This window comes from Simochromis diagramma, unplaced genomic scaffold, assembly GCF_900408965.1.
Source record: "Simochromis diagramma unplaced genomic scaffold, fSimDia1.1 OVJJ01000497.1, whole genome shotgun sequence".
Lineage (NCBI taxonomy): Eukaryota > Metazoa > Chordata > Actinopteri > Cichliformes > Cichlidae > Simochromis > Simochromis diagramma.
In genome coordinates, this window is record NW_024386912.1 from 630,276 (window position 1) to 646,751 (window position 16,476).

Here is a 16,476-nt window from a genome sequence, read left to right on the forward strand (position 1 = left end):
ATACTGTAATTTATAAGCCACAGAGGCAGCAGCACTATCTGAAGACAAATATGGTTTAGATGGTTGACGCACCTAATTCAGAAGTCTCTGAACATGAAAGTACAAAAAATTAAAGTCAGTGTCTCTTTTGGTAGGGTGGACTCTGTCACAAAACTCTGTGTTTCTGTCCTCATGATGAGACATCAGCAGCTAAAATACTATTACTATTTAAAGAACTGCATCTGCTTTAGGTCGTTTCAGTTCCACTTTTCTGTTGTTTTGTTTTTTGTTTTTTTGCTTTTTTGTCGATAGTGAAAAGGCAGAACTAAGAAAGATGACTGCAACAGAAAGATGAGAGGCTTCCCTACATGAATGAATTAGTTACACTCTAAAAAGCTGATCTTGGATCTGATTTTGTTGTCACTGCAATGGAAAGAGAAAAAGAATCAAGAACTGTATAAAATATATCTGAATGGAATGTTAATTATTTACCTTTTTCTAGTTTTGAAACATGTAAAAGAACAAAGGTGAAACTATGAAAATTCAACATTTGTGAAAAAAAAACTGCTGTCAAACAGTGTGAATGCTGTGAATGCTGATTTGCCTGAGCAGCTCTCCTTCCGAATTGATAGATCATCCTTTAAAAAAGAATAATACTAAAAACAAAATAACAATAAAAAAAATCATTTAAAAAAGTTAATAAAAGAATTAAAAGCAAATGCCAAAATTTTTTACATTTGTCCTGTTTTTTGTTTTTCTTAATGATTATTTGTCATTCAGGCACACATCTTCATGTCACATTTTACAGCATAATGTGTAGATACAAGATTGCCATAGCCACTGTGCTGTCACCCGTTTGCTTTTTGGACACTATATTTTAGAACTTTAGCGTTCTGGCTGCTTTCATGTTCGTTTTTGGACCCAAAACAAATAACACCAATAACAAAAGTAGTCTAAAGGTCCACTACAAAGATGAGGCCTAGCAGACAGCAGCTATAGCTGGTTTCGGGACAATTGCCAAGCAAAGACTCACAGCCTTGGCCAGCCACTTGAAGAGGTATATAAATCAGCTGCACTCTAATGAGCCTGCCAAGGTGTACTCTCAGTGGCATGAAAAAAAGACTGGAGCTGGAGCAATATTTGAAGAGCATATGGGTGAAGTATGCAACCAATAACAGCAATGCTCAGTGGCTTGTGAATCTATGAGCAGACCACAGCAACCTCCCAGTGAGCATCACACTGGCTGACATCCAGGAAAGGGTCTCCAGTATGAAGAGTTGGACAGCACTAGACCCTGATATGATGCACACCTACTTGCAGAAGAAGCTGACTGCACTTCATGAGTGCATGGCTGCACAAATGAACCAGCTGCTAGTAGATTCGATACCCAGAATGGCTAACTGATTGCTGGACAGTCCTGATCCCAGATGATCCCCACAGGTCCCATCCAACTATCAGCCAATAACCTGCCTCAGTACAACATGAAAGCTCCTATCAGGCATTATAGTGGCTGAGGTGAACAGGCATATGGCTCAGTACATGAGCGGGGCACAGAACGAATTAGGCAGGAACACCAGAGGGGCAAAACACCAGCTACTGTTAGATAGAACAGACTCCGAGGCCAGGCTCACCAACCTCTGCACCGCCTGGGTTACTTACGAGAAAACCTATGCCTCATACCTGGATCCTGGAATGCATAAACTGTACAAGATCAACAGGACCCTAAGAGCTAGTGATGGTAAATTTGATTCTTTTTACTGAATCGAGTTTTAATGAGTCACTCACCAAAGTGAATCGGATTTTTTGAGTCATTTGATTCACTGAGTCAGTTGACCAGAGAGTGCAAAAACTGTACATTTTCACTCAAACTTAATTTGTTTCTCTTTTCATGTAAATCCTACTGCTAAGATGAATGATTCTAAAAGAAAACAACTATCTTATAGAGAAAAAAAGAGCAAAAACATTTCTAAAATTAAGCAATTTCTTATCAAAATTGCTAAATAAACATTTATTTTGTTTATTTTTATTTTATTAGTATTTTCCTTAAATGTGTTAAATATATATTTTCTCATCTAAATGTCCACTGAGCTGTGAGCCAGGGGGCGGAAATGCGCCTTAACATTGGTTGCCAACCATGAAGAAGAAGAAGCTGTGAGCCAGGAGGGAGGGGGTGAGTGAGTGAGTGATTCGTTTGCTCGCTCTATGATTCAGCACAGGAGGGAGGGGGTTAGTGAGTGAGTGAGTGAGTGAGTGATTCGTTCGCTCTATGATTCAGCACAGGAGGGAGGGGGTTAGTGAGTGAGTGAGTGATTCGTTCGCTCTATGATTCAGCACAGGAGGGAGGGGGTTAGTGAGTGAGTGAGTGATTCGTTCGCTCTATGATTCAGCACAGGAGGGAGGGGGTTAGTGAGTCCTGAGTGATTCGCTTAGGCTTACGATTCAGCACAGGAAGGGAGGGGGTGAGTAGCTCAAATGTGCTGTTAGCATGTTAGCAGAGCGATGCTACTGTGAACCGAGGAGCTATTGTCTTGATGTAAGCTTCTACTCAGGGTTTTTTCTTCCAGTTCAGAGCAGAAATTTTTTTGTTAAGATACTGGATGTTGTTTTTCTCCAAAATTTTAATTATAAGCTAGATATATTGCTGCTAACAGCAACAGGGATGAGTCAGTGAGTTAGTTGGGCTTGTGAATCATGATTCATGAGTCAGTAAAGTGATTCTCGAGTATTGAACGATTCGTTCATAATTCGCGCATCACTACTAAGAGCCTTTATCTGTATTTAATGGGCATGTGCCGAACAACAACTAAAGGGCACTCAAGCCAGTTGCTCAAGACACCATTAACTGCAGGATTTACCAAGGAGATGCCCTGTCCTCACTGCTGTTCTGCATAGGCCTGAACCCCCTCAATGAGATCTCTTACAAGACTGGCTATAGATAACAACTATGAAATGGAGCAATTGTCAGCCACCTCCTCTATATGGATGACATCAAGCTGTATGCCAAGAGTGAATAGAGTAAACCTCACTTCACAGATCCACCACTTGAGGATCTACAGCAACGGCACTGGGATGTCAATCGAATTGGAGAAGTGTTGCCGAGTGGTAAGAAAGAGAGGGAAAGTAGTCTGGGAATCCCACAGGCAAACGGGAACCATGAAGAAGCCACTAGGAAAGCCGCAACAACCAAATCCCTGCAGAGAGTAATGCAAGTCCTGAGGAGTCAGCTGAATGGAAAGAACAAGATCAAGGCAATCAATACCTACACCATGCTGATGATCAGATACCTAGCTGTGATGGCTCTGGTTTCCCTGGGACAGGGAGAACTGGGATAGCTTCCAGGGGTGACAGAGGGCAGCCAAAGATTTTTTGGGCAGTGTTAATGACCCTCTATGCAGTCTGGAGAAATACCAAGCTAGAGAAATAACAACGTCTGAGAGAGGAACTTGAGAAGATGTGGGGGGTGAAGCCAACAGTGGTCCACGTGGCAACTGGAGCACTCATGGCAGTGACTTCCAGGTGAGTGATGAAAGTGATTATGAATAAGAGCAGAGGATACTGTTAATTGATATATGACCCATAAATTAGAAGATTACCAAGGGAAGCGGAGCCTGGAATATCGACAAGCAAACAGCCATCTCTCAGGGCTGTGAGAGATGGCTGGGCTGGGCTGTGTTCTGCCTGTGGACCCAGCTGCCCTCTCAGGCTTCTCTGGACCTGTTGCATCTACTCATTTTGCTGTGTATGTGAGGACTGAAGTCTGTTATTCTCCGCCAGTTTGTTGTGGAGATATCATCTGAATTTCAGGAGTGGGACCACTCCTCTTTCATGCCCACTCCAGCCTCAGGCTATAAAAGCCCCCCTTCGCCAATACCTGCTGTTCTCATTTTCATGCCCCCCCTTCCCACTCCCCTTTCCCTCTCTTCTCCTCTCTTCCTTTCCTTCATTCACTTCTCGTTAGTACATGGGGATCTGCTCGGCCTGGGAGCCGTTGCCAGTCCCCTTCGAGGCCTTCCCCAAACCGCAGGACCAGTTCATACTCCCTCATTGCCCATTGTTACCTAGGATGTGGTCCCAGCTAGTGAAATGTGGTAGTGATATGTTGGTAACTTGGTTTGTCATGTGCTCATATGCTTTGTGAAGCGTATGAGCTGACAAGCAGTCCCAAATTGGTTTCTGACAAGCAGGAGTCCAAAGAAACTGTTTCACTGGGCTGACCAAATCAGTGAAGGGAGTTAAAACATTAGAGAAGTTTTTACAGAATCCTCTATAATAGCCACACATCCCCAGAAATCGGCCAGAAACTCAACAATAGCCTGAATTTTTGCCTCCACTGGACGTACCTATCCCTGTCCCACTCGTTTTCCCAGGTATGTGACTGTAGCTTTGCCAAATTCAAATTTAGTGAGGTTTAAAGTAAGTGATGCTTCATGGAAACGGCTGAACTTAATGGTCAGACCTCATCTAGATAGGCATCGCAGTTATTCATTCCAGCAAGTACCCTGACCATGTCATGCTAAAATATAGCAGGTGCAATACGCAACCCAAACGGCATAACTGTATACTGCGCAGGACCCTCAAGCTCCCAGGCTTCATGTAGAGGACCCAAGCTTGGAGGATAAAAGAGGGTATTTATTTTAAAATATATATTTAAAAAAAATTCCCCACTGGTCGGTTAAGGCCATCTTCCAGGGTTTGGGACTTGGGGTGAAACCCTCCATACATGGTCAGGGGCTTCCTTGTCTTGATGTCAGTGGCTTCTATCTCCTCCTTTGGCCAGCTTATTATCCCAGCAGGGTACCTGATCACGAGCAGGGCGTAGGTGTTGATAGCCCGGATCTTCTTCATACCATTCAGCTCACTCCTTGGGACTTGCCTGACCCTCTGCAGGTACTTGGTGGTTGCAGCTTTCCTAGCGGCCTCTTCATAATTCCCATTTGCCTGTGGGATCCCCAGGTACTTGTAGCTGTCCTCAGTGTCTGCAATGTTGCTTTTTGGTAGTTTGATCCCTTTAGTTCCCACTACTTTCCCTCTCTTTGTTACCATCTGACTACACTCCTCCAGTCCAAACGACATTCCATTGTCATTTTTGTATATCCTGGTGGTGTGGATCAGTGAATCGATGTCTTGTTCACTCTTGGCATACAGCTTGATGTCATCCATGTAGAGGAGGTGGCTGACAACTGCTCCACTCTGTAGTTGGAATCCATAGCCAGTCTTGTAAGAGATCTCACTGAGGGTGTTCAGGCCTATGCAGAACGGCAGAGAGGACAGGACATCTTCTTGGTAGATCCTGCACTTGAAGGTGACTTGGGCTATGGGCTTGAAGTTGGCCTCCAGTGTTGTACGCCACATCCCCATTGAGTTCCTGATGAAGGCCCTTAGGGTCCTGTTGATCTCGTATAGTTCTAGGCATTCCAGGATCCAGGTGTGGGGCATCGAGTCATAGGCCTTCTTGTAATCAATCCAGGCAGTGCATGGGTTGGTCAGCCTAGTCTTGCAGTCTCGGCTCACTGCTCGGTCTACCAGTAGGTGGTGTTTTGCGCCTCTGGTATTCTTGCCAATTTCTTCCTGTGGCCCACTCATGTATTGAGCCATGTGCCTGTTCATCTTAGGCGCTAGGATGCCTGATAGGACCTTCCCTGTGATACTGAAGCAGGTTATTGGCTGGTAGTTCAATGGGACTGGTCCCTTCTAGGGGTCCTTGAGGTTAGCCATTCCGGATGCCACTCGTCAGTGTGCAGCTGCTTCATTTGTGCTGCCAGATGCTCATGGAGTGCAGTCAGCTTCTTCAGCCAGTAGGCGTGAACCACGTCGGTGCCCCTTTCTTGGATGTGCGTCACTGTGATGGTTACTGGACCGTGTTCAGGGAGGCTGATTTGGTCTGTTCTTAGATCCACTAGCCACTGAGCATTGTTGTTATTTGTTCCATCCTTCTCCCATAGGAAATTCCAGTATTGCTCCGTCTCCAGCCTTGGTGGTGCTGTTCTCATATTGTTCCCCTGCCCCTATGAGTACACCTGGCTGGCTCCATGGAGAACAGCTGGTTTATTCCCCTGCCTTCGATCTCTCTGGTGTATCTCTTCACACGGCTGGCAAATGCTGTGAGTCTTTGCTTGGCAGTTTCCAAGGACTCAGGTATGGACAGCTTGCTGTACTTCTAAGGCACTGTCTTTGTCGCACCTTTCTCCAGCTCTGATAGTTGGCTAACCTCCCTCCATGCTACTTTGATCTTAGCCTCTAGTGTCCTTCTCAATGGAGGGTACTGCTCCTTGTGGCTGTTTAGCTTGTAGCCAAGCATCTCACTGATCACTGCTGCCGTAGTATAGATCAGCTAGTTAGTATTGGTAATGGTATCGTAGCGGTAGTGCTGCATTCACACCATCTAGTAGATCTTCCGATCTTCTGAAGGTACTTCATGCAGTCTTTCAGGTCCGTTTCTCTCGCACTAAGCGATCCTACTTCCATCACACTTGGGGCTTGGTACCCAATCTCGGGTGAGGGTGATGATATATCCCCCTGACCTGCCATCCTGCCTCCCCCTTGCTGTAGCATGTGTGTTGTACCTGATCAATCTCTAGCTGTGAGAGCAGTCCCTTCTTCCGCTTCCACTGGGGCTACTTGTGTAGTAGCATGCCATTAGCGCCCTATTTTTTTCTACATATGACAAAACTCTTTCCGCCAAATATGTAAGGTAAGTGTGTGTGTAACCAAATAAACACCTAAAGTCTGTATATGTATTGACTTAATAAAAGGGTTCAAGTTCAAGGTCATGATGCACTGTTCCTTCATTATCAGGCCAGTGCCTACATGAGAACTGAGCTGTAGGGAGTTCAGTTCTTTTAACTTTCTTCTTTCAATAAATCTCAGAAAATGAAAGAGTGATTACCTCAGAGGAAATTATTGAGGTGACGAGTGTTCGACAACTGAGAGCAGACAGAATCACCACTGAAATCTTAGTTGATAAAGAATCCAGAGTGAAGAGCGATTGAGACCGACTTAAATAATTTGTCCTGGAAAAATTAAAATACAATCTGAAATTTGATTCAAAGAATTTGAAATCATCCTGTGTTTGGTAAAACAGTGTTGGTGGACTTGTTTTTAGACAGTACATCTTGGATCTGGAGAATTTTCACTTGTTGAGTTGGCAGATGTTTTCCACTTATTTGAAGCAAAAATATCTTGTGTTAAGTGAAGAAAAAATCTGCCAATAGAACAAGTGAAAATTCTCCAGATCCAAGATGCACTGTCTAAAAACAAGTTCGTATATATCACTGAAACACTGTTACTCTGTAGCTGATTGTGTCTTATTTTAAGTGTGATGAGATACTTTTGATTAGAAATAATATAAGAAATATAATTGTTAAGATTTTGAGTTTTTGCAGTGTATGATTTAATTATGTTTTCTCCTTCTAAGCAGGCCTGTGAGATTGAAACAAAAGCACTACGAAAACTCACTGAGGACAGTCCTAGGGTAAGCCTCTCCAAATTACAATTGCTTCAAAGAAAGTCGCCTATCTGGGACACATGACCATCTCAGATGGTAAGTCCCCCTCCAACAAGGATTGGAGCACTTCACTCCATTCCAAAATCACTTACATTTTCTTGGTGTGATGTCATATTGCTGCCAGTGGATACCAGAGTATGCTGCATGAGAGGCTTCACTATCAATACAGGAGGGGACTGACTGCACATGACAGACTACAGTGGACTGATGACCCAGACAAATCTTTGACTGACTTAAAATTGTCACCTACTTTAGGATTACCATATCCTGATTAATAATTCATCCACCCAGGGTGGATACATGTTTTATTTATTATGTGCTTACTAACTACCCTTTACACACATTCATACTCCAATGGATGCATCGGAGAACAACCTAGGGGTTAATAATATCTTGACTGAGGATATTTGGGATGCAGACTAGGGGGATCCAGGGATCGATCCACCAACTTTCTAATCAGTAGAGGACCTGCTCTACCGCCTGAGCTACAGCTACCCCATTAAAAATGTGAAATGTCAAAAAAGATATATGTGAAGTTGGACACTTAACACACGTACAAGATATAAGATTAGCATTGAATTAGCTCCAGAATTTAAATATCTTGGGGTCATTCTAGACCCAACATTATCCTTCAAGAGTCACATACATGAAGTGTCCCAGGTACTTAGATTTAATAATCGAAATTTTAATCATATACGTAGTAATTTAAATATGAATGTTGCAAAAACTTATTTTTACTCAATGATCATCTCTCATATAGATTATTGTTTGACGTCCTGGTCACTTGTCCAACAACACTTATATGTCCAACATATTTATAAAAGAAGTTTAAAATTACTTGACAAAAAAATCGACTTCCTATCACCACTGTCATGTGTTAAAAAACATAAATTATTGAACTTCAATAATTTAGTGAAACTTAAGAGAGTGTGCTTAATATATAAAGTCTTACATTCCCTTGCTCCACCACCACTAAAGCAGTTCATTAGGCATAAAGAAAGCTCAGACAGGACCACTCGAGCTACAACCCGCTGAGACTTGTTTATACCCCACAGACGGACAGCATTTGGGCAGAACGTCCTCTCTGTCCAGGAGGCCATCTGTGGAACAGTCTTCCTCAACCCATTAGAAAATGCTCTACATTCAACTTGTTTAAGGCACAGGAAAATTGGTTATGGACAAATCAAGTGTGTGATCATGTATAAGTTGTATAGTTTTAATGTTTTACTTGAGAATAGCATGGTTTGTATGTGTGAGTTTGGTGATGGAGTTCTTATGAACTTTTTTATGAATTATTCTATCCATTTTTAGTATGTTTTTTGGACAACAGATGGAAATTAGCCTTTGGCTATGATCTGGTATGTTTACATTCATATAATTTCTTTTTTTCCATGTATGTTAATTAACATGCACTATCCCAAATAAATTTATTATGTCCTCTTCCAGCCACAGAACACTGAGGATAAAATGCTACACTAGTGTATAAATCTCTCATTTGCTCTGTATTCACTCCAATCGCAGGTTAGAGCATCCCTTTTACAACCAGCTCAAACAAACAATCTCTGGCTGCTGATCAGAGATCTCCAGAGAACCAGCTGGAAACACAAACAGTGGCAAGGACCAGGTACTGCTGAAAATCCAGACAGCAGTTGAGGTTGAAGGTTGTGTCACTTCGGTTCATGCCAGCTATTGCAAGATGATTCCAGCACCACAGTAATAAGACTTCCAGTTTGATGCTCAAGTAGACAACAAGGGTGTACAATGTGCTCTGGCCTTTCACCCTATAGAATAGAATAGAATAGAATTCAACTTTATTGTCATTGCACATGCACAGGTACAGGGCAACGAAATGCAGTTTGCATCCATCCAGAAGTGCTTTAGTGATATAGATATATTACAATATATATTAGCAATAATATAGATATGTGAGTATATTACAGAAATGGGTCTATTATGGTATGTTATAATGTACACGGTATGAAGTATGTTGTGAATATTCTATAACTATAAGTATGTACAGGCTGTAGTGAGTACAAGCTATGTACAGGATATGAACAGGATATAAATATGAAAAACTATACAGAATATGAAATAAATAACTTTACAGAATCTGAGATATACAGCTATACAGAAATGGGAACTATGCAAGTTGTAAACAGTTGTAGGATTAAAGATTATCGAATGTACAGAATGATTATTTACACAGAGCTATACAGTAGTGCAGTTAAGATAAGTGAGGGTGTAGATAGTTTCTACAGAGGCTATATAAAGTGCTAGTGGTTGTGAGTGGTGGTTCAGTCCATGTTATTATTGTGTGTTTGAGGGTACAGTTGTCCATTGTGGGTGTGTGTATGTTCAGTCCATGAGTTTAACGTGGGTCAGATGTCAGGAGGCAGAGTTCAGGAGTCTGACAGCTGTGGGGAAGAAGCTGTTCCGGTACCTGGTGGTCTTAGTCCGGAGGCTCCTGTAGCGCCTCCCAGAGGGCAGGAGGGTGAAGAGTCCATGTGATGGGTGACTGGGGTCTTTGATGATTTTCCCAGCCCTTTTCAGACACCGCTTCCTGTAGATGTCTTTTATGGCAGGAAGTGGTGCTCCGGCGATGCGCTGGGCAGTTTTCACCACCCTCTGCAACGCCTTCCGGTCCGAGGCAGAGCAGTTCCCGTACCAGACTGTTATACAGTTGGTCAGGATGCTCTCGATGGTGCAGCGATAGAAGTTCACCAGGATGTCTGAGGACAGGTGGTTCTTCCTCAGAGTCCTCAAGAAGAAGAGGCGCTGGTGAGCCTTCTTGACCAGCTTGGAGCAGTTGGTCGTCCAGGTGAGATCCTCGGAGATGTGGACTCCCAGGAACTTGAAGCTGCTCACACACTCCACAGCCGTCCCCTTAATGTGGATGGGTGGATGTGGGTCAGCATTCCTCCTGTAGTCCACGATGAGCTCCTTGGTCTTCTCGGTGTTAAGCAGCAGGTTGTTTCTGTCGCACCACTCAGCCAGACGATCCACCTCCTCCCTGTAGGCGGCCTCATCGTTGTCACTGATGAGGCCAATCACCGTGGTGTCATCTGCAAACTTAATGATGGTGTTGGAACCATCAGCAGGTCTGCAGTCGTGGGTGAAGAGGGAGTAGAGGAAAGGGCTCATCACACAGCCTTGTGGTACACCGGTGTTCATTGTGATGGTAGATGAGCAGTGGTTATCCAGCCGGACGTGTTGGGGGCGGTTGGTCAGGAAGTCCAGTAACCATTTGCAGATGAGGGAACTGATGCCCAGGTCTGTCAGTTTCCTGATGAGTTGTGAGGGGTGGATTGTATTGAATGCTGAACTGAAGTCTATAAACAGCATTCTGGCGTAGGTGTTGTTGTTGTCCAGGTGTGAGAGGACAGAGTGCATTGCGATGGAGACTGCATCCTCTGTGCTCCTGTTCTGGCGGTATGCGAATTGGTGGGGGTCCAGGGTGGGGGGGAGACAGGATTTGAAGTGTGCTAGGACCAGTCGCTCTAAGCACTTAGTGATGATGGGGGTGAGTGCTACTGGGCGGTAATCATTGAGGCAAGATGGGTTGGAGTTTTTGGGTATCGGGACGATGGAGGTGGATTTGAAGCAGGCCGGTACCACAGCGTGGGCCAAGGACAGATTGAATATGTCTGTGAGCACTCCTGCAAGCTCCCCAGAACACGCTCTGAGAACACGCCCGGGGATGCCATCAGGGCCTGCAGCCTTGTGGACATTGATCCTGCTCAGCACCGCTCCTACATCGGTGGGGGAGAGAGTCAGAGGTTGGTGGTCTGGCGTCATGTCTGCTTTGGTTGTGGTTGTGGGGTTCCCTCGCTCAAAACGAGCATAAAAGTTGTTGAGCTCGTTGAGGAAGGAGACATCAGAGGATGCGGGGGAGGGTTTGGTGGTCCTGTAGTCTGTGATGGTCTGGAGTCCTTGCCACATGCGTCGGGGGTTGGAGTTGGAGAAGTGTTCTTCTATAGCTGCGTTAGAATGAAAAGTAAGAGTGAGGGATGCAAAAACGCTCTCCTAAAAAATGTGGGCCAAGCTCCAACACAGTGACATGCAGAACACGATTCCGAGTGAGTCAGAAGGGATCAGCGATGGAACAACGCCGGTTTAAACAGCCAGGCTGGTGTGGCCTGCAAGGTTGTTTTTTTAGTTATAAGTTTTCAAATCATTTTTACAAATGATAAACATCTGCATGACTCTCCAAACGTCATAAACACATGAAAGGCTGATATGAATCACTTAATGCACTCCCTTGCTGAGTTTCAACCTCTTCTCTAGTCAGAGTTACAATAATGTAACAAATCAGAATTTATTGCAGGCACTATTCCCTCATGATAGGTTTAGACATTCCAAGCATATCATAGAGGCAGACTTCAAAGTGTATATAGATGCCATAAGTCTCCCTCGAAGGGTCCCAAATAAGTATAAAGCAGGCAGTCAAGTTGCTGAAGGATTCACGCCATAGATTCCATTCTTTGGACATTATCAGGGCTGGACCAGTAATTTGCAGGTGGGCTGATACACTTTCCTGATTTTTGCCCTCGCGCTACACACACTGACAGTGTTTAATTACTGGCACTGTCCAATCAAATCTCGCAACCAGGCCATCCTCTACCTTACTGTGGCCGAGCTGCAAACCTGAGAAATAATAAAAATTTTAAAAAGAAACTAAAAACAAATGCAGTAATATGTGTCAAATTAACCAACATGTTAACTATCAGGGCTGCTGATGCACCGTCATCATAGTACCAGCCAGAACTACTAGCAGTTGTAGTAGCTGTCACAGTCAGAGGAGACTGCTGTTGCTAGCACCAGCTGTGGAGAAGTGTAGGATGAAGAACGGCAATATTTACATGATATTTCATCTCTCTCACCCTACACACACACACACACACACACACACACACACACAAACTTGGAATTGGGCTGACTAATCAATCATAAATCCCTTAATAAACTTGAGCCCTTATCAGAATGATCAAACAATCAATAATTTTCAAGCGCATGGAAACACATTAATTAGCTGAAAATGAAGATCCTGACAGGTGTCTGCGCTAAGAAACCTTATCTGCGATTAATCTGTTGAAATGACACTGTTCGTGTAATAAGGGGCACATTTTTTTTAGTATGAGTAGAAATTGAAACTCTTAGTTCAAACTGCTTAAAAAAGTTTTTGCTCACAAAACCTGTTTTTATGATGTTTATTCCATCATAAACACAGGTTGTAGAGAACACACGGCAGATCCGTCCACACATTCATGCTTTCCAGCATCTTTTATTACTCTCTGGTCCCTGTTCACATGCGGCTGTGGCTTTGCCAGCCAAACATACAGTACACACCAACAACAACACAATCTCAGGACCCAGTACAGATTTTAAAGCCGGCGAGGCGTGACTGCAGATGCTGCCCGGTGCGTCCGCCTCCCTCACAGTGACCACGCCCCACCACATACCCCCATTGCCTGACTTATACCGGGGAGCCGATCCTACGCCCTGACCGTCGGTGCCCCCCGGCATCTGGTAGGCTGTGTCTGGGCTGGCCTCACCCTGGGGACCAGCACGGGTGTCGGAGCAGTCTGGATCTCAGCAGCTCCTGCACAGTCGAGGGTCACGGGCACGGGTGGCATTGGTGTCGGCCAGGACCTGATCTGACCAACCAGCCTCTCGATTGTCTGCATGCAATAACAATGGGAACAACTGGCTGTGGGGTCAGTTCCTTGATCCTAAATATGCAAATTGTCATGACCATTGATCAGCCACCACTGATCAAAGCCCATTGATAAAAAAACCATTGATCAAAAACTACTGATCAATGCCCATGAGTACCATTCACAGAGAGATGGGGAATGGCTGCAATCACAGCATTGTAAGATGACAGATGTACCCTTAGGCGCCCTCCTCGATTCAGAGATGGTCTTTCCCTTTTCAAGTAAATGGCCTCCTTGACTCCGCCCTCAAATAATAATAATGGATTGGATTTATATAGCGCTTTTCAAGGCATCCAAAGCGCTTTACAATACCACTATTCATTCACTCTCACATTCACACACTGGTGGAGGCAAGCTACAGTTGTAGCCACAGCTGCCCTGGGGCAGACTGACAGAAGCAAGGCTGCCATATCGCGCCATCGGCCCCTCTGGCCAACACCAGTAGGCAGTAGGGTAAAGTGTCTTGCCCAAGGACACAACAACCAGGACAGAGAGCCCAGGGATCGAACCGGCGACCTTCTGGTTACAGATGCGATTCCCAACCCCCTGAGCCACGGTCACCTCAAACCAGCGTTCCTCCCTGTCCAGGATGTGTACATCTTCATCATTGAAAGAGTGTCCACTGGCCTGTAGGTGTAAATAGACAGCAGAGTCCAGGCGTGACGAGGTGGCTCTTCTGTGTTGTGCCATCCTCTTTGCCAGAGGTTGTTTGGTTTCCCCGATGTATAAATCCTGGCAATCCTCCTGGCACTTAACAGCGTACGCTATGTTACTCTGTTTGTGTTGGGGACCCGATCCTTGGGGCAGACCAATTTTTGGCGCAGCGTGTTTTGGGGTTTGAAAGCCACAGAGACCCGGTGTTTAGAGAAAATGCGACTCAGCTGTTCCAGTATTCCTGACACGTACTGGATCACTACGGGTTTTCGCTTAGGCAGCGGTTGTCCTTCAAAGCTGGGAGCCTTCCCAGCTTTGACAAAAGTCCAGCTGGGATAACCACATTTGCTAAGGGCCTTCTTGATGTGATGTTCTTCTGCCTCCCTGGCTGCTGTGTCTGTGGGGGCGATGTTGTAGCGTCCTGATGACGCCCAGTTTATGCTCCAGCGGATGATGAGAGTCAAACCTTAAATACTGATTCGTATGCGTAGGTTTACGGTACACATCATCTTTTAATGTCCCCCATTACTGATGGAAATCTCAGTCTAAGAAGGCTAACCTGCCACTTTTCATATCCTCCCTGGTGAATTTGATGTGTTGGTCCACCGAGTTAATGTGATCCGTGAATTTTGGTACGTCCTGAAATTTGATTTTCACCCAGGTGTCATCCACATACCTGAACCAATGACTTGGTGGTGCTCCAGGGTAGGATAGAAAAGCCCTCTTTTCCACTTCTTCCATGTACAAATCGGATACAGTGGGGGAGACTGGGAAACCCATAGTGCACCCATGTTTTTGCTTGTAGTACTGACCCAGATGAACAGAATCAACCTTTTGGGATTTACTTACCTGGATTGAGCATGCATCAAGACAACTCTTTGAATAAGTTAACTGACCCTTGGTCTAGAGCAGGGCGATATGGCCAAAAATAGTTATCATGATATATATTTGAAAATTTGCAATAACGATATAACTGACGATATAATTGATGCGAGACAAAATACAACTCCACAACTTTACTAGCACAAAGAACCCATCCATTTATTGTCACTTAAACAAGCAGCTGTTTTTATGTGCATTAAAGCTATATAAAAATGTAACAGTGCAAATGCAAATTCCTTGCTGAAAGTTTAACCAAAAGGCATTTCCAGTAGAAATGGGCTGACATATCCTGAGCATAACCATGTATAATATCCACTGAAGTTAAAAAGAGGTGCTTTGCAACATTAAACTGCAGTGTGCCAAATAAAAAAGTCAAATACGTATTTCTGTGCACTTTATACCATAAGGTGCACAGGATTATAAGACACATTAAGCGAAACAAAGCAGTCAGATAAATCAAACTTTATTCAACTCATTCTTCTTGCTTCCTCCACTTCTGTACCATTGATTCGTTAATGCTGTATTCTATCACAGCTGCTCTATTCCCATGTTGTTGCAGTATATTAATGACTAACCTCGTATTGTGGATGGATTATCTCAGTTGTTCTCCTGACTGAAGTTTGGTCCGTTTACAGCATCCTGCCATGCGATTGTATTTGTCTCTAACCATCAGGAACCCTCACGTTTAATTTTATCGAGTGGAAAAGTGTTAGTGTTCGTCCTCCAGCTTCACTGTTTATGTTATGCTAACATAGCTGTGTCGCTAGCGATCACGTAGCACATCATTATGTACCAGCTAGCCCAACTTCAGTAACCCTACAAACGTCACTGCTGTTTAGTTTCCTGTCTTCATTTATGTTGGAAGTGATAGCAGAGCTGTACGTTTGAATTTTTTCAGAAATCTCTCAGTCGGAACATGCTATATCATGCTTAGGTAACTAGCGAAACTAGCAAGCTAACTTCCGCTAACTTCCTGCTAACTTCTAACTCCGTTAAATGTAATAAATTCTGTTTTCATGGATGCCTGGAATTTAAACTTCATAGTTACACCTGGTAAAGCAGCAATGCTGATCGTTTTATTAAAGATGAAAGAATTTAGACCGTTTTTAACTCTCAGTGATGTTCGTTTGACTTTGGGACCTGAAGAGACGGGGTTTAGGACCCAGATTACTCCCAGATTTATGAGCACCTTAGTCCGACAAATACGGACAAACGACGGCCGCTTGCATGTTCTACAAAAAAACTGTGCTTTGTCGTGTATCTGACGGACAAACACCAAACCAGTTCCACATCACTGAAGTTGCAGCATTTTTACAAACCAATTCTGGTTCATCCGTTTCACTCAACGATCTGCTTCCTCCCTTCTCATTCTCCATTGTCGCCATGCTTTTTCGGCCATGTGCGTATGAAAACAAAGGCACTGCGCATACGCGTTTTACTCATATTCTATCGCGATATTTCATTTTCTTATCGTTGCCTAACATTGTACTGGTATTACCGTGAACGGTATAATATGGCCCAGCCCTACTTTGGTCCTCTTGTTTGTCATCATTCTCAGGCTGTAAGAAATCTTGGAGTGTTATTGCCCATTTAAATTAGAGAAGCAATTCTCCAGTTGTCAAGAGCAGCTTTTATCAGTTACGTGGAATTGCCGTAAGCAAAATCTTATCTTCCTCCAAACGATGTTGAAAAACATATTCATGCCTTTATCACCTGTAGATTAGACTACTGCAATTCTCCCCA

General features: G+C 44.0%; 1 protein-coding gene across 1 annotated transcript in view; it reads right to left on the bottom strand.

Moving 5' to 3' along the window:
* Positions 1 to 8,011, bottom strand: part of LOC120736309 — a 28,341-nt gene extending 20,330 nt beyond the window's left edge. Inside the window, exon 1 of the mRNA XM_040036332.1 lies at positions 4,853 to 8,011. Coding sequence (XP_039892266.1) covers positions 4,853 to 5,586 — 734 coding nt within the window. The 5' untranslated portion in view covers positions 5,587 to 8,011. The remainder of the gene's footprint in view (positions 1 to 4,852) is intronic.
* Positions 8,012 to 16,476: the final 8,465 nt, after the last annotated feature.